The sequence below is a fragment of the Mastigoproctus giganteus genome, chromosome 7, assembly GCF_048544385.1.
Source record: "Mastigoproctus giganteus isolate SK-2022 chromosome 7, ASM4854438v1, whole genome shotgun sequence".
Lineage (NCBI taxonomy): Eukaryota > Metazoa > Arthropoda > Arachnida > Uropygi > Thelyphonidae > Mastigoproctus > Mastigoproctus giganteus.
Window position 1 is genome coordinate 8,173,711 of NC_143581.1, and position 19,541 is coordinate 8,193,251.

At 36.4% G+C, this 19,541-nt stretch overlaps 1 protein-coding gene across 2 annotated transcripts in view; it reads right to left on the reverse strand.

The window, feature by feature from the left end:
- Positions 1-2,941: 2,941 nt before the first annotated feature.
- The window catches only part of Dysb (dystrobrevin binding protein dysbindin), an 82,962-nt gene continuing 66,362 nt past the window's right edge, over positions 2,942-19,541 (reverse strand). For both annotated transcript variants that reach the window (XM_090378636.1, XM_090378635.1), the window contains 4 exons: positions 17,375-17,530; positions 16,894-17,034; positions 10,672-10,797; positions 2,942-3,090 (listed from right to left, as the gene is read on the reverse strand). In XM_090378636.1, coding sequence (XP_090234762.1) covers positions 2,996-3,090; positions 10,672-10,797; positions 16,894-17,034; positions 17,375-17,530 — 518 coding nt within the window. In that variant the 3' untranslated portion in view covers positions 2,942-2,995. The remainder of the gene's footprint in view (positions 3,091-10,671; positions 10,798-16,893; positions 17,035-17,374; positions 17,531-19,541) is intronic.

A 19,541-nucleotide genomic window follows, 5' to 3' on the forward strand; every position in this document is an offset into this window, starting at 1 on the left:
CCGAGTATCCTTGAGAATTTCAATTCTATCCAACTGATCCTGATTTCCACCCTTGATCATTGCCTCCATGATTTTCCCTACCACTGAAGTCAGATTGACAGGTCGATAATTTCTCACTTCACTCTTAGAACCACCCTTATGTATGGGAGATACAGTGGCACTTTTCCAATCCAACGGAATCTCCCTAGAGTCTAATGATGCTTGCATAATTAGCCTCAATGGTTCAATGCACTCACTGCCACCTCCCTTAAGATTATAGGGTATATTCCATCAACTCCAGGAGCCTTACTGGCCTGTAGGCTCGAAATGTTTTTCATTAAATAATCTTGCGAAATTTCAATATCATTAATTACATATTTTTCAACCTCGTTCCCACAATTTCCCATTTATATGGAGTTGTGTACGTCCACCCAAGATAAAGCCTCTCCAGACGAGAACACCTCGACCACCATATCGATCCCTTTCAGTGATGTTTGCGGGATGATACCATGTGCCAACCTCTCGCCAGATTAGCTGACGTCCAGAATAGCTGCTGAGACTGAATCTAATCTCATCAGTAAAGAGTACCTTAAGTAAAGATTTTGTGGTTGTAAACCTTTAGAAATAGTGTTGGTCCTTAAGTTTTGCACACCAGTGTGCAAAATTTAAGTTCTTCAATATTCTCTCCTATCGTGTCTGGGCAGAATTGCAGACTTTCAAATTTAACCCTAACTCATGACTTTTTTTCAGCATTGACCTGTACTTGTTAAGTAAATCTGCAGATCTCTTACTCTTAAGGTCATTAGTGCTAATGTGTACAACAATATCACCTTTTGTGCCTTTAAAAAATGATATCTGCTCTACCCGTCATCAACTTTTGCCACTGGCAGACATACCCTGGTCCTGTTCCACCTATACCTTTTGCATAGTATATTCCCATCTACCTGACAATAGAGTTACCGACAATAACTAGCTCCTGTGGGACTAGTGTATTCTGCCTTGGAGATTGCCACTGTGCTGCCTGATGCACAGAAGTGAGCTCTGGCGTTGAGTTTGGCAGCTGAGAGCTTGATGGACCCCTCATATTAATTTCTTCGAGGGCGTCTACCCTACACCTGAAACTCTCATAGGTGCCCATCAGAACGCTGAATTGGTGCCTAATTTCTTCACAGTCTCTGCAGTTTTTTAGACTGTGATGAGTGTTAAACACGTTAAACTAATGGTCCGGGGGGGGGAGCTGACATTCAACAAACAAACTGTAAAAACTGTGTGATATTAAATTTCATACTAATTTTCCACTAGAAACTGTCGAGTAAATATGCTGTACCTCTAAGAAGGAAACCAGCTACTATATTCTATGTTATATTCAGTTACAGTAATTCTTATAATGAGAGGTCTTTCCAATGCTAATACTATAGATTTATAATTTTCTCCTACCTTGCCTCAAATAGAGAGATGCAATTAAAAACAAAACATCAATGACTTTCTAATTTCATACCAGAAACTTTCAAAATTACCACTGAAAGAGAAAAGCAGCTTCTGTATTTATCAATTCAGTATATTAAGCAACATCATATCCTGAACTATGAAATCATACTAAATTTTCAGATTATCACATATTGTGATGTATAAAAAAAATTCTAGTTTTATAATACTCAAATGTTTCTATCGTAGTTGTTCAGTTCCAGCACAATACAGGTGAAGTACAGAAGAGCAGAAGGGATTTAAAGTAGTCTCACCAAAGGAAAATTAATGTTACAAAACTGGATTGGGTCGTCATCAAATTTGAAAAAAGAAGGGACTGGATCAAAAACTATTCATGAAGGCTGCCTCTTCTGATACTAAATAAAATTTGATTCATTACTGGCATCCAGACAAGAGTCCACACAATGGAAATACCATGGGTCAAAAAATTCAGGACTTAACCCTCTGCTGGGAAGATTAAGGCCACCTTTTTGTTTTTAGAATACAGAATTCTTTTGATAACTACATGTTGCATAAGAAAACGATCATTGGAAATGCCTATACCATTTCTCAAAAATTTAAGAGGGCTATAAAGGACCAGAGAAGAAGGAAACTGACACAAGGCATCTAGCTTCATAACAATGCTCCTGTACACAAAACCCATAAAGAAATTGCTGTTCAGAGTGATTGCAGATTCCAGAAGTTAAACCTCTCACCATATTGTCCAGATGTGGCCTCTAGAAATTATTTCCTCTTGAGAAATCTGAAGAAATACCAGTGCGGGCATCAATTTTCAAGCAATAACAATCTCAAAGAAGCTATAAATGGCTTTTTCAGAGATCAGAAGTCTTTTTCTTCAAGTATTTCCTCTTTGCCCCCAAAATGGAGGGATGTATTGAATTCAAGAGGATATATACTGATGGAAAAATAAACAGTTAGGCTACATTGTTTCCTTATTATCAAGACAACTTTTTGAGTGACTCTTATAAGCATATGTATAAGAATGTTGTATTGTGTAAAGTTCAGAAAATTACCAAGGAAAATGAGAATTAATATCTTAATTTTCAAACAAAACTAATCCAACAGTATCAGTAATACCTTGATATAGCAATGGCACTATGAAGAAATTTAAATTTCATAAAAATATATGTATGGGCAAGTCGATTTGGTTAAGTGGTAAGTAGATTTTTCTTGTATTTCTCAAACCCTTGTGATAACTAATAAAGGTATATTCCAAATGACAAATAAAAGGTAAAGCATTAAACCATCGCCAGTTACCATTTGCTTTACACTTTCCTCTTCCCCAAATCAAATTACAATGTTATAAGATAGGAATTATTTCCTATGGATTTTATACTATATTATTTATTGTCATCAGTATAAATTATTCACATTTTACGCTAAAGTCAACAAACTGCATAAAATTATTAAAATTTATATAAATAACAACAACAACAACAACAACAACCAGTTTAACATTATTTTACATGGAATGTAAACATTGGTTAGGATTTTTCATTTGGAAGAATGATTCAAGCTTATACTGCAATATTCATGATGCAACATTACTGGAACTGCTTTCTTCCTTTACTTCTTTTTGCAATGTCACCTCAGTGTTGTCACTGACACTTGATATTTCACTTGTTCCTATAAATAAAAAAAAAAAAAATTTTTTTAATGGATGAGCTTAAAAAATATATAGCTTACAATCAGAAACATTTTGTACATTTAATACAATTTGTGCTTCAAAGCACATAGTGAGGTACTATATAATTGCCATGTGCTTTATTCCCTTTCTCTAGCACACTGCATTTCACTTTCCAGTTTGAAAAACCTTGCCCTGTAGAAACAGTTTCAACTTCTCGAATATCTACTACCAGTTCTCTAAATGCTGATCTCCAGTTACTTCTCTAGTGGAACAAAGATAAGTTGGTTGATTTCAAACCTTCTAAAACTTAGACCTGTCTTATATATATATCTCACAAAAAAGTTTTTTCTCCTCCTATGCTTTTCTTTGATGACACTCAGATTTCTAGACACGATCACATATCTCAATTAAAGATTGCCCTGACTTAATCTGTCTTGGCATAAGCACATCACAAATATTGCTTCCTCTGCAACTAAAAAGCTGGGTTTTCTCTTTCATTATCAGCATTATTTTTTTTTCAAAACAGCTCTCACTCTGTACAAAATTCAAATCTGCACTACCATGGAATACTGTTTCCACATCTAAAACCTCCCTCAGGTTTTTAGATTCCATTCAAAGGAAGGCAGTTAGGTTAATTAATTACCTCTCTCTCTCTCTCTCTCTCTCTCTCTCTCTCTCTCTCTCTCTCTCTCTCTCTCATAGATGTTCTGTTTCTGCTGCATTTCTTTTCTATAGATACTTTCATAAGAACTGTTCTTCTGAATTGGCTTTTATAATTCCTGCTCTCTCTTCCAAACCAGTCCGAACATGTGCCGCAACCAGTCAGCATCCTTTTACTGTCCACCTTCAAACTTCTAATCTCTCTTGGCACAAGCGCATTACAAATATTGCTTCCTCTGCATCTAAAAAACTTGGTTTTCTCTTTCGCTCTCGGGTTACTTTTCTTACAAACATCTGCTCACTCTGTATAAATCACAAATCCGCCCTGCCATGGAATATTGTTCCCATATCTGTGGTGGTGCCCCCAAAACCTCTCTCAGACTTCTTGATTCCATTCAGAAGAGGGCAGTTAGATTAATTAATGATTCATCTCTAACAGAGTCTCTCCACTTGCTGTCTCATAGACGTACTGTTTCTGCTGCATGCCTCTTCTTCCATGGGCACTGTTCTTCTGAATTGACTTCTATAATTCCCGCTCTCTCTCTCTCTCTCTCTCTCTCTCTCTCTTTCAAAATAGTCTGAACGCATGCCGCCACAAGCCAACATCCATTGGCTGTCCAACTTTTCATCTTCCTCGTTTATTCATTCAACCACCGTTTTCTGGAACAACTTTCCTTCATACATATTTCCTGAAAACTACAGTCTACAGAAGTTCAAGTCTAATGTAAACAAATATCGTCTTTCGCCTTCTCAACCTCCAACCCATGCATTACAGGTTCTAATACCTCTCATGTTTGGGATTTTCATAAAAAATAAATAAAAATAAACTGGAAGAGAGGGTTTTTCCTTCCTTTCTTGGGAATTGATTGAATAGAAAATCTCAACCTCCAACCCAAGCACATTACTAAGTATTATAGGTTCTAATACCTCTCATGTTTGGGGTTTACATAAAAAAAAAAAAAAAGTGCAGGAACAAATTGTATAAGTTTGTAAACTTTGTACACAACTTATGCAAAGTTATTTGCATAAGTTGTGTCCTCCCCCACCTCATGAAGGGCAGGAATCAGATATTATTATATTAGATGATCAGTCAGATATGAAGTTCTCACAGCAGTGCAGGTAGGCTGCCAGGACAGCTCACAGGGTTTTGTTGATGACGTACAGGAATTTTGCTAGTAGGGATAAGAAGATAATTATCCTCTTGTATAAGGCAATGTTCAGGTCACATCTTGGGTACTGCATACAGGTCTGGAGCCCTCATTTTAGGATGTAGAGATTCTGGAATGGGTACAGAGAAGGGGAATGAAGGGTGCTCGTACCAAGGAAGCATTAGCAAGGACAAATGATTCAAGAAAGCAAGCTTATATTGCTTCAGCCAAAAAAAAAAAAACACCACACCCCCTTCACATTTCACCCATTCACTCGCTCCAAATGTTTGTCCAGTTCTGCCATGAATCTGTTAAAGCTATCAACTTCTACGACAGATGGAAGTTTGTTCCAGCAATCAACCACCCGCTGGCTCAAGGCAAACTTAAGCACGTCTATCCTACAACTGCCTTTCCTCAGTTTGAATTTATGCACTCTCAGGTGATTATTCTGAACAAGAGGAAGAATCCCATCAGCATTGAGCATGCTCAAACCATTCAAGGCTTTATACACCTCAGTCAGGTCACCTCGCAGGTGCCTAGTCTCCAGACACTAATTTGCACAACTTAAGCTTTTCTTTGTAAGAGAAACCCTTTGTTCCATTCACTAATCTTGTTGCCCTTCTCTGTACTCATTCGAGCAGCTCCAAATCCTTCATAAAATGAGGCCTCCAGACCTGTATACAGTACTCAAGATGTGGCCTGACCATTGTCTTATAATCACAGGGGATAATCACCTCCTTATGACTGCTAGAAAAAGTCCTGTATATAATTGACAAGACACCATGAGCTACTGTTGCAGACTGTTTGCACTGCTCAGAAAACTTCATATCTGCCTGCACAATTGCCCACAGGTCCTTTTCACTCTCTATCACTGTCAGTGTAGTACCACACAATTGATACATTACTCTGGGGTTACTTCTTCCCATATCCAGTACTTTACATTGTCAATGTTAAACTCCAGTTGCCTTCTCTCAGCCCATCTGCTCAACTTTTCTAGATCCTGTTGCAGCAGCATACTGTCATTAACAACCCTGTCAACCTTTGTATCGTCTGCAAACTTGAACATTAAGCCTGATATACCATCATCAATATCATTAATGAATACAGAAAACAACAATGGACCCAACACTGAACCCTGGGGAACTCCACTAATAACGTTAGTCCACAAAGAGCAGTGTCCATTGATTACCACTCTCTGCCTTCTCCCACTCAACCTTCCCTTTATCCATAGCAGCAATTTACCTCCAATGCCACACTGCTCCAATTTGTGCAGCAGTCTTCCATGTGCAACAGTATCAAAAGCCTTTCTAAGATCCAAATATATGATATCAAAATTATTCTTTGCATCCAGTTCCTTTGTGACTACATCATAGTACACAATCAACTTGGTCAGACAAGACTTCCCCTTAACAAGCTCATGCTGTGTCCGAGCTATAACTGAAGTCTTGTCTAGATGATCCTACAATGCTTCTTTAATCAGTGCCTCCATTAATTTCCCCGGACATTAAACTAACAGGTCTGTAATTAACAGAGTCTCCCTTTGATCCTCCTTTGTGAACTGGAGTCACATTTGCACATTTCCAGTCCATGGATACCTCCCCTGAGTCCAAGGAAGCTCTCATAATTATGGCTATGGGTTTGCTTACTTCCTTTGCTGCCTCCTTTAATATAACTGGTTAGATTCCATCCACCCCGGGTGCCTTTTTTATGTTTATCTTCAACAATTTCTCCTCCACTTTACTCTCAGTTATTACAAGATTATCTAGCTTACTGCCAGAGTTTAATACACCTCTGGCATTCCCCTCTCTGAATAACTCATGTGTGAATGTAGATGCAAAATATTCAATTAGTTTGTTAGCTACCCGAGCAGGATCATTAACAGTTGATGTTATTTTTATTTGTTATTTGGTTTTTAGGAGCATTAGCAACTAAGGCCATATTGCTCCGGGGATATGCGGTGGTCATTCCCTGAACTTTCCACATCTTCTGTATTTGGATTCGTTCCCTGAACTTTCTGCAACTTCCGTATGTTGATTAGACCGGGCTCAAACCCCGGTCTAATCAACAAGCGTGTGCTATGCACTGCTACTCCTGCCCACCCGGCTATGGGGGGCACCATCAACAGTCAAACCAATCTGATTCATCCCCTTCTTTCTAGAGTTTACATAAGTAAAGAACTCTTTGCTGTTTTTCTTTGCATCCTTTACCAAAGATTTCTCATGATCTGCCTTTGCCTGCCTAACCTCCTTTGTGACTTGGTTACAGACCAGCTTATATGTATCATAGGCATATGTTAATTTATATGTATCCCATGCATTTTTCTTCTCTGCCACATGTCTAATAAGTTCAAATGACATCCATTTAGGCCTAAATCTTGAACAATATTTTTAGTTAGTATGAAAATTCTAGTAGCTTACAAGATTATTTCTTTGAATGCTTCCCATTTTGAATTTGCTGTTGGTAACATCATCAGTTGGTCCCACCGTATAGAATTTAAATACTGTGTCAGACCACCGTAGTTGCTTTTACAAAAGCAAAAACCCTTCCCTTTACTCCTGATGGTAGTTACGTCTTTGAGTAAATCCCACTTCAGCACACTGTGATCACTGCCACCTAGTGGTTTCTCTATATGTAGATTCTTGATGCATGAAAGATCACTAATAATCAGATCAAGAGTATTACTCTCTCTAGTTGCCTCCCAAACATGCTGCTGTTGAAAACAATCATCCAATAAATCCACAAAACCTTGCTAGTGTGTGAGTGACCAACCCCACAAATTGCAGTCAATCTCTGGGAAATTAAAATCCCCCATTATTAGACACACGGATTTACTGACCCACTATTTCTCTGCACAATTGCTCATTATACTCATCAGATTCATTAAGCCTATAACACACACCTAATCTCATTTTTCCTTTCCCAGTGCTTATGCTACACCAAACAGACTCAACACTGCATTGTCCACCAACATCAATTGGATGCACTTCCTTAGATTTATGTGTTTCTTAACTAACAGCATAACCCCTCCTCCCTTCCTGTCCCATCTATCCTTCCTGTATACATTGTACTCTTCAAATTCAAATTCTGCACTGCTTATGTCTGTGTGACACCACGTCTCTGATATCCCAACAATATCCGCCTTTGATGTCTTGACTAGCACTTCAAGCTCATCAAATTTATTAACTATACTCATAGCATTGGTGTACATGTAAGTATACATGCACCTGTTTCTACTCTTAGTTACCCTAACACAGCCCATGTATTTATTTGTTCCCCTATGACTCTCAGCAGCGCCTCCGTAGCCAGGTGGGAAGGAGCAGCAGTGCGTAGCAAACACTTCTTGATTAGACCGGGGTTCAAGCACGTCCCCACCAAATACGGAGGATGCGGAAAGGTCAGGGAATGACCACCGCATATCCCAGAGCAATATGGCCTTAGTTGCTAATGCTCCAAAAAACCAAATAACAAACAACAACATGACTCTCAGCAGTCCTGGAAATTTCCCATTGCCTTGCTTTCCAGGCTGCTGCTCAATTGCATTTCAATAGAAGCAGTACAAGAATCACTTTAACCTCTGCCAGCGGCTACCATTAATCTATTAGTCCGTGTATCTCCCCAAGCTAGCAGTTTTCTGACCCACCTAACTCTGCCTTGATAGCATCAGCAAATATTCTTGCACCCTTTCTATTTACATGTATCCGATCCCTGTAGAAGCAATCTCTCCTGTTAACAAGCACAGACCAGACTGAGAAAAATTCTACCCCTTGAGCCTTGCACAATCTCTTTAGGGCCGCATTGATCAACAAGGCTCTCATCATATACTCCCTCCTATTGTGTCTGGGCAGGAAAGGCTTCAGTTCTGCAAATTGCAATGTCTAGAGACTAGGCACCCACGAGGTGATCAGAGTGAGGTGTTTAAGGCTTTGAATGTCTTGAGAAAACCCAATGCCAATTAATCCTCTTGCTTAGACTATGCACACGAGGGGCATAAATTCAAACTGAGGAAGGACTGTTGCAGAATAGATGTACATAAGCTTGCCTTCAGCCAAAGGGTGGTTGATTGTTGGAACAAGCTTCCAACCACCATTGTGAAAGTATAGTTTGAATAAATTCAAGTTAGAACTAGACGAACTATTGGAGGGGTTGAATAGGTGAAATGCTTTTTTTTTTTTTTTTTTGAAATTGTAATGGAGGACACAGTTGAATGGGTTAAAAAAGGTCTTCTATTACTAAATATAAAAATACAGGTCTTGTATTATGTTGAAAACTAAAGTGTCCTCTGCCTATAAAAAATGTATAATAAAAACGTTTTACAGGCCCCAAAAAATTATGGGCCCTAGGCAGCAGCCTAGTCTGCCCCTGGTTCAAGCCTTCTACGCCACCCTTCAACAGAATTGTTGGTTTTGGGTAAACTCTACACAGTTTTGTCATATAAGTTCCAGATTTTATGTGAAATTGTGGTGGTTCATCGCCATCTTCTGTCGGGATGCCATCCATGTATCTTCAAAGTGTTTGACAACTTCTTGAGTTTCTGGAGGAACGATTGCATTGTTGCACAATACCTCAAACACTTCTACTACTGTAAGTAGCCCCAGGGGCTCACATCTGGTGAGTATGGGCTTGGCACACCCAGGGTCCTGAGCTGCTGGATATCATCATTCTTCTCTTTTTTGGTAATTCCTTTCTACTTCTCTCTCTCTCTCTCTCATGGTAATTCGGGAATTTTTTTTTTTTAGCTGGTGCAGCATAAGCCTCAGGTTTCCTTGCACCATATGGCTAATAATAATAATAATAATGTAATGGTACAAAAGCTATCACTGCCAAGATATGGAGATTTAATGCAAAATTTACATCTATTTTGTATTGTTTCCATGACTCTGCATTGAATGAAAAATACATTGTGAAAACTGGGAAAAAAAAAAAAAAAAAAACTACCTCAGTGTTTGGCACTTGGAAATTCCGTTTTGCATACATTAATCACCTCTCAAAATCTGTTGTTTAATGACAGTGGTAAGATCGACAGCTTTAAGTTCTTAATGTGTCTGAGAAGATTTCTGCATGTATTCTCTGATTTGTCTGGTAAAAGTGTATACACTAATGACAATGATGTGTTTTCTTTTAAACCATGTATAATTGGTGAAATAACAATGGAACAGTTTTAAAAGTTCCATCAGCGTACCAGTGGTGTTACTTTGTGCCAATAACAGAAGGTTACATTTTGTAGAAAACAGTTAATATTTGGTTCTCTGCTAGTCTGTAGTCAAAGAGTAAAATCTGTTCTCCATTGTACATTTTCATATACTCTTCTGGAAACTGTATGTCTCTATGATGAGTTGGAAGAGTCGAGCTAGAAACATATTGGTCTCTTACGTTTTAACGATATTATATTTAACTTCTTGCTAAGTACTTTGTGTTCTGACATTTTTCACACTTCCAACGTGTTTTCTCTTCAATCTGTTTATCCTTATAAAACAGATGACCAATGAAATAAAACTTTCTCTTCCCTTTTTCTGAAGTAATAAATTGAATAGACATTGTGATGTGAAGTGTAACTACTATTATTAAATTAAGTATTATTAAATTCTTCCTGATGCTCATTTGCAGAAAACAGTCATTTCATAACTGTTCTAGCCTGTGATAATCACGCCTTCCAGTGGCCATATCAGATTAGTTAAGTATGGCATATTCTTTTATTTTATATCTTGTAAACTCCTCTGGTACTGTTTGGCCATTTGAGTATAAACAAAAAAAATATTTAATATTATTTTATACCTTCAAGGACAATATCTTCTGTTGCTTCTTCAGCTAGAAAGGCATCTAGAGCTGCCTGATCTTCATCTAATTCTATATCTCCAAGCTGTACTGGGTGGTCTGTACTGCTGCTGCTACTGCACAATCCTGTTCAATAGAACACAGCGTGTGTGTTTATTTATTTATATTAACACTTGGATATTCAAAATTAAGAAATAAAATATCCGTATAATGTTTAAAAATTTTTTAATTGTACATAATGTATAAAGAAAGAAACAGCATATACATATATACAGTCATACCTCGGTTAATATTACCTCTGATAACGAAGCTTTGATATAACAAAGTCCGCAATTTCAAGCCCCATTTAACATAAAAAATATTCCAGTTTAAGGCCAACATCCGACAATCATCCGATTGGTGACTGACGGCAACTCGTTATGTACTCCCAAGTGCTCCTGAGCTGTGGGTGTGTCCGTTATAACAGTTTTGCATTCGCCTAATTTAGTCGTTGTTTACACTTCACAGGGTGTGTTTCAGTGTGGTGCATTGCAACGATCCGTATCTGTCAGTTTTCTTGGTATGCCAGATCGTGATTTTTAACTGTCCTCCATTTCCTTTACATGATTGACGTTGTTTCAATGTGGCGCATTGCAATAATTGACGTAGGTTCTTTGATAGCATTACATAATGTAGATTTTGTAAATTTTAATAGAAATATTTTTTTTTAGTTAAAATGTCAGAATCAAAGAAAAGAAAAGCAATTTCTTTGGAAACTAAACTAAATATCGTACGACGTGTTGAAAGTGGCGAAAGAAAATCCGACGTGGCACATTCTTTAGGATTAGCGCAATCAACTTTAACAACCATACTAAGTCAATCAGAAAAAATAAAACAGTCTATTCAGAATTGTACAGATGTTACAGAGGCAAAATTAAGGAGTCCAATTTTAGGAAAAATGGAGAAAATGTTAAGTTTATGGATAGATGATATATCACGTCATATGCCTTTAAGTCAAATGGTGATTCAAGAAAAAGCATTATTTTTGTTTAATCATCACCTGAATCTAAACAAACTGAAGAAATTACAGAAACTTTTGGGGCTTCTCGTGGTTGGTTCGAGAAATTTAAAAAACGGGCCAAGATTCAGTGTAAAATTAACAGGAGAAGCTGCAAATAAGTTTCCAGAAAAACTAAAGGAAATAATTGAACGTGAAAATTTTCCACCAAATTTGGTGTTCAATGTTGACGAAAGTGGTTTGTTCTGGAAACGACTACCATCAAAAAGCTTCATTTCTATTGAAGAAGAATCAGTTGCTGGGTTCAAAGCAGTCAAAGACCGTTTAACGTTACTCTTTGGATCAAATGCCTCTGGCGATTATAAATTAAAATTGTTATTAGTTTATACCATTCAGAAAATCCGAGGGCATTAAAATGTAACATAAAAACGAATTTACCTGTAATATGGAAAGCAAATAGAAAAGCGTGGGTTACCAAGGAGTTATTTACTGATTGGTTTGTTAACTACTTTTGTCCTAAAGTAAAACGGTATTGTCAAAAAAACAACTTTGAAGAAAAAGCTCTTTTGTTGTTAGACAATGCTCTGGGACATCCTACTGATCTTAACACGTTGGACACATGCATTCCTGTCAAAGTTGTTTCTTCCAGCAAACACAACTTCCCTGATTCAACCATTGGATCAGGGAGTAATAGCATCATTTAAAGCTTATTATCTGCATTGAACATTAAGCAATTTAACTGAACTAGAGGATACAGAGGAAATGACAGTTAAAACTATACCATTAAAAACGCAATTGAAAACATTGATAATTCTTGGAAAGTAGTCCCTAAGAAATGCTTAAATGGAGTTTGGTGCAAAATATGGCCAGAAGTTGTACTAGAAGAAGAAAATAACATCCAAAACAAGAAATTAGAAATGAAGTTATCCAGATGGCTCAATCAATAGGTTTCAAATATGTCGATGAAGAGGATGTTAGAAATTTACTGAATGCAGAAGATGATGGTTTTTCAGTGGAAGATTTAGAAAACCTTGTTAGCAACAAAGACAAAGAAAAAGAAGACGAAGTTAAAGAAGTTCCTGCCGAAAAAGTGTTAACAACCAAAGATTTAAAAAGGTGCTTAAATGACATTGTAAACGTTTTAAATTTTTTTAGTGAAAATGATCCTGATTTAGGAAGGAGTGTTATTGTTAAGCGATCAGTGTTAAATGCAATAACTCCGTATAGGCAATTGTTAAATGAAAGAGAAAAAAAGCATAAACAATCAACTTTAGACTCATATTTTAAAATTTGATTTCACTTTGTATGTAAGTTGACTGTTTATTTAATAAAACTTTTCTTTGTTCGAAAAAAAGCTTTTCATTTTCTTTACGTAGGAACGTATCCCTATTCTGGCCATAGTATTTTTACCTCTGAAAACGAAGTTTCGCTTAACGAAGTAATTTCGTGGAACGCATCCTATTCGTTAATCGAGGTATGCCTGTATATATATGTTAAATGATGTTTTTAATACATATTGGCAATAAGGGAAGACTGTCATTTATTTGTTAAGCAAAAAAAAAAATGAAGACATTTCTCCATCATTAATATGTTCCAGAGTAATTTCTATTCTTGTGATAAAATTATAGTGCATTTTAATTACGGAGAAAGGTACTTTTTTTTGGATTAGATTTATCTCACAAAACAAAATCTATAGCAGCATAACATTTTCAGGCCTATACTAGTTTCCTCACTCACATATATACCAATGCTTACAAATTAGATACATGACCTCTAAGAAGCAAAGTCTATATAAATCCTGTTTATTATTAGAAGTGATATTATCATGTGGGCTACAGTGTGGAGTAATGTTATTTTTAATCTGTAAGGAGAGTTTACAGACTCTCAGTACTAGATGCTTACCGCTCCCTTTTTTTTTTTTTTTCACATATACCAATAATAATATTATTAGCTTTTCTATTTTTGCTATTAATGATCTGAAATTTTAACAGTAAATAAATTTAACCAATTATTACTTAGCTGTCTTCCATTTAACTTACATCTAACTTCAGAATGAGAGATGACTGTAATCCTGTAAGCCACAGATATTGTTTATTGTGCAAAAATACAAGTTGATAAAGTAATTTTATGCAGTAAAATAATTGCTGCTCTGCTAGGTCTAACACTGTAATTTGTAAGGTGTGTGTGGAAAGCCTAAACATTATAGTTACATCTGAAAAATATATTTTTGATCCAGCCACTATCACAGGTTAAAAATACTGATTAACCCTTTTAAGCAGTGAGTTTCTTAAACATGCATGGCTTCAGGCAGTGAGTTTTTTGCTGGTGGCAGGCTCTAAAGTGGTTCAGGTATTTTTAAAAATGAAAACTTTAGACATACAAGATGTAATTAAGACAATGTTAAGGAAATGCAATGCACAAATGAACACATTATTTGAAATGTAATTGCAATGAACTGAAAATTATATATATTAAAAAAAAAAAAAAACTGAAAAACTTTTGTAATTAAATTGGTTGAGTAGCAATTCTCACATCAGAACTTTAGAAGCATATAATTCTGCCACAAATGGATAGTTTCCAATAATTTTGCTTGGTTAAAATTATACTATAAAAAAAAATACGAGGGGTACTGTTAATTTTCAATACATCTACTGCTGCTGCCACTTGCCACAAATACTGCATCAAGTACTGACCATATGATGTGCAAATATGCATACTGCTTAAGGCAAGCACAGGGAAGGTGATTAACCACTCAATGCCAATATGCTATTCAAAATGGGCTATATTCGGAAATGCCTGGTTTTTACTTATCAACTGCACAGTCTGTGCAAGCTTTGCTCTTCACATATGCTTCAAAGTAGTGTATGTAATTGAGAATATTTGCAGCAGAAAAGCAAGTTAAAATTTTTTTTGATTTTGGAAGATATTTGCTTATGTTATATTTTTTTCATTATATACCATTTTAATAAACCTAAAAATCATGGAAAGCTAAAAAAAAATTTAGCCCTTGTGTACCTCACAGACATTTTATTTGGCCTGCCATTTTTATCTAAAATTAAGTCAAATATCTATGATAGCAGGTACCAACTGTGAAAAATTGCACTCCACCACTGGTCTAGAACAAAAAAAAAAAATATATGGTTATATGTTCTTTTTTGGGATAATACAGGAATATTTATACTAGACTAGCTGGAAAACAGATCTATTATTGTTGTTTATTAGATTACTTGACAGAAAATGTGATGAAAAAAGAACAGGGAAAACTCAGGAAAGGTTTTTCTCCAAGCCAATGTGCCAGCTTATACAAGAATGGAAAATTAGAGGAAAGAGGATTCCAACTGAACCAATATCCAGTCTAGTCCTGGATTTCTCTCTCAGACTAATACCTTCCTGACAGCTGAAAAAATATTTCAAAGGGCGAAATGAATGCAAAAAATCAAAGGGTGAAATGATGAACTCACTGCAGTGATGGAGAGTTGTATTAGCATTAGAATTAGTAGAGGCATACGATGCAAGAAAGTAAGCTTATGCAGCATCAGCCAAAAAAAAACCCCCCTCCCATTTCATCCCTCCATTCATTCCAAATGCCTGTCTACCTCAGCCTTAAATTTATTTAGGCTATCAACTTCCACAACTAAAGATGAAAGTCTGTTCCACCAATCAACTACCCACTGGCTAAAGGCAAATTTCTGCACATCTATTCTACAACTGTCTTTCCTCAATTTGAATCTGTGCCCCCCCTCAGCTTCTTAACCTGAGAAAGAGGAAGAATCTCATCACCATCCGGCTTGCTCAACCCATTCAAGGCCTTATACACCTCAATCAGATCACCTCGCAGGTGCCTACCCTCCAGGTGCTGCAATTTGCAGAACTTCAGCCTTTCTTGGTAAGAGCACCCCCTTTGTTCCCCTCACAAATCTTGTTGCCCTTCTTTGTATTCGTTCTAGCAACTCTACATCCTTCTTAAAATGAGGCCTCCAGACCTGTACACAGTACTCTAGGTGTGGCCTGACCATTGCCTTGTATAACGGGATAATCACCTCCCTCTTGTTATGGGGGTTTCATGGTGCATAAACTACTTTGGCTAAAATGCGCCTATTCATTTATAATAAAAAGGAAATGAGAAAGTATCGTACTGTCTGAAAAGTCCTTAACCAGAAAAGATTAAAAATTCCAGTTTGCGTGAGAAAGCAGAAAAATTCAGAAATATTGGCTTTGGTTGTTGAAGAATAACCGGTGATTGTAGGGTTGAAATTCTGTCTTGTTTGTAATAGGGGCAGTCAATGGGAATGTGTTTAACAGTCATATTTATATATCACTTCCCTGTCCCTGCTAGCAAAATGCCTCCTATATATCATTGACAAGACTCCATGACCTGCCTTGGCAGCCCACTGCACTGCTCAGCAAACTTCATATTCGACTGCACAATTACCCCCCAGGTCTTTTTCACTTTCCACTTCCCTAATTGCAGGACAAAATTCAGAATTTGTTGACTCAAGCTAAAAAATGGATGGTTGGATAACAAGTGCATTAGTCTTCGGGGAGAGTATTTTGAATAAATGAATAATTTTAAGTTAAAGGTAGATAATACAGTGGGTCAGATCCATCTACCCTCCACAGAATGATAGTTGTCAGCATTAGGCCAAAACTTTAATCCATACTGCCAGAGTAACAAGTGCATTAGTCTTTGAGGAGAGTATTTTGAATAAATGAATAATTTTAAGCTAAAGGTAGATAACAGAGTGGGTCAGATTCATATACCCTCCACAGAATGATAGTTGGCAGCATTAGGCCAAAACATTAAATCTGTACTGCCAGAGTTGTTCAGTGGGGGGGGGGTGCCTTCTTAGCTTAACAAATAAAGACTGTTCAAATGCTGCCTTCAGAATGGGTGTAAGTGAAGTTTAAAACTTCAAATGAGCTAAAAAAAAATTGCAGCCGATTAAATCAAAAAAAATTTTTAAAAAAAATTATAATTTATAACGTGTTTTAGTTGTCAATTAAAAGTTTTATGGAACAAATCAGGTATACCACTACTGAATTTCTCTAAGAGGCTCATCAGGCTTATTATTCAGTTAGGTTATTTGCCATTATTCTTTTCATATCACTTTATGACTCATTTTCTAAAAATCCCTCAAATTTAATCTAATTGTACAGTTACCCAAAAATAAACTGCTAAAGGGCTGCTACATTAATGTCACAATAGCAATTATAAGCTTGCTTACTTTCTATTCGGCCATGGGTTTTATAATGTAACATTTCTTCTTCAAAAGCTTCTCGAAAAGCTTCCTGTCTTTCTTTTAGAACTACCTGCTGTTTTCTTTCAAAATCAAGTACCTTGTATGCATGTTCCTCTGCCAGTTTTGCTATAAAAAACAAAAATTACTTTCACAAATATTTTTAAAAACTATTCACATATATCTCAACATTTTATTATAACCTGAACTTTGGAAAGTCAGAACTTTGAAAATTACAACCCACAGAAATTCAAGCCTAATAAGTCAACAAATATCTTCGTTCATCTTCTCACCCTTCCACAGTACTAAAGTTTCTAATACCTCTTGTGTTTAGGGTTTTCATAAAAAAAAAAAAAAAAAAAAAAGTCATTTTGTTAATTTGATTTCTCTGCTCTCTATTACTCTCTCAAGTTAGGAATAAATTTATGATGCAAATTTATTAACTGTAATAAAAAGGTGAATATCTCACCTTTAACTTGTTCAAATTCTGTCAGTTTGCCTTCTTTATATAAGGCCAACTGAAATCTGTGATCCAGTTGTTTTTCTTGTAGTTCCTGAATTTCAATAATATCTTCTAGGTGTAGAAGTGACTCTTCCACTTCTCCAAACAGTCCTTCGAGTTCACCTAAAATAGATAATTTTAGATAGTGAAAAGAAAATAACAGTTTACTAGTGAAAAACACTCAAGTTTAATCAAAATTTGACTAACTTATTTAATAATTACAAGCCTGGCCTCTCAATAATTACTAATTTTGACCTCTTCCTCTGTGAATAAATATTAAAAACAAATTAAACTTTTAAGCATCATGGCTGACTAGCCTACAACTAGCATTATAGCTTAAAGGTTGCTGATTTACAGTTATTGGCTATGTTAAGAAACTTGATTTAGTGATCTTTTATCTGTCTTAGACTACTATTTTTGGCTGGCTATTATTCTAGCAGATATTCTGGCTAATATCTTTTAAAACTTGTGTAAGTACAAAATATTTAGTCCAGAAATAAGAGAGAATTAAGATTAATCAACACAGCTACAGTGATTTCACATCTGTACATAGCAGTTGCCCACAAAGAGTTAAATGTTCAGTTTCAGATTAAATGACATGTACAATGGATATTTCCTTGTTAACACCAAAGGTGTCAAAAATCCAGATAAGATTAGTGCAGCATGGATCCAGGAATGAAAAGTGCTACTTTTCATTCCTGGATCCATGCTGCTTCTATTAAGAAACAAGCCTTTGTTTCTTAATTTCTGTGTTCTAGGCTTTGTTCTTAATTGTTCTTTGTTCTAAACTGGTGAAAAAAGGTCTCAAAGTAGCAATTCTATTTTTTGCTTTTATACACATCAACAGAACAATAGTGTGCCATTGTGTATTATACAAGTGTGTGTTCATGGGCTGAGTTACATATTGTTCAGGATGAAAACCCAGAATAAATTGTGGAGAAGGGGGGGCCTAATCCTTCTTGAAATTAGCTAACTACAGATTTGACAAAGTGGCCTCTGAAAATTCTTCCAGTCACTTCACCCGAACACTTAAATAGACTTCACCAAAAAAGCGATGATGGCAAAACCACTATATGTCATGTAGTTCAAAGTAGTAGAATGAAATATATAGCCTTTATTAACTGTAATCCATAGTTTAACTAAATTTATTCAAGAAGTTTTCTAAATGTATCAAAAGATATTATTACATTTCAGTCAAGCAGACAATTAATGTTACATGGACTCAACTTTTATTTTTACTTTCAAAACAGAGAAGTAGTTTGTCGATCAATTCAGCCCTGGAGAGATTGTGCAAGGCTCAAGGGGTAGAATTTTTTTTAGACTGGTCTGTGCTTGTTGACAGGAGAGACTGCTTCTACAGGGATAGGGGTACACTTAAATAGAAAGGGTGCAAGAATATCTGCTGATGATATCGAGGAAGTGTTAGGTGGGTCGGAAAACTGCTTGCTTGGGGGGGGGGGATACACAGACTAAAAGGTTAATAGTGGCTACAGGCAGAGGCAAAAGTGATTCTTGCACTGCACTGCTTCTATTAGAATGAGCAGCAGCCTGGAAAGCAAGGTAATGGAGATTTCCAGGGCTATTGGGAGTCATAGTGGAACAAGTAAATACATGGGCTGTGTTAGGGTAACCAAGAGTAGGAACAGGTGCATGTATACTTGCATGTACACCAATGCTAGGAGTATAGTTATAAATTTGATGAGCTTGAAGTGCTAGTGAAGACATCAAAGGCAGATATTGTTGGGACATCAGAGACATGGTGTCACATAGACATAAGCAGTGCAGAATTGGAATTTGGGGAGTACAATGTGTACAGAAAGAATAGACAGCATAGGAAGGGAGGAGGGGTTATGCTGTTAGTTAAGAAACATAAAATGTAAGGAAGTGCATCCAATTGATGTTGGTGCAATGCAATGTTGAGGCTGCTTAGTGTGACATAAGCACTGGGAAAGAAAAAAATGAGAGTAGGTGTGTGTTATAGGCCTAATGAATCTTATGAGTATAATGAGCAATTGTGCAGAAAAATAGAGTGGGCCAGTAAATCAGAATGTCTTATAATGGGGGATTTTAACTTTCCAGATATTGACTGGAACTTGTGGGTTGGTCACTTGCACACTAGTACTTTTGTGTATTT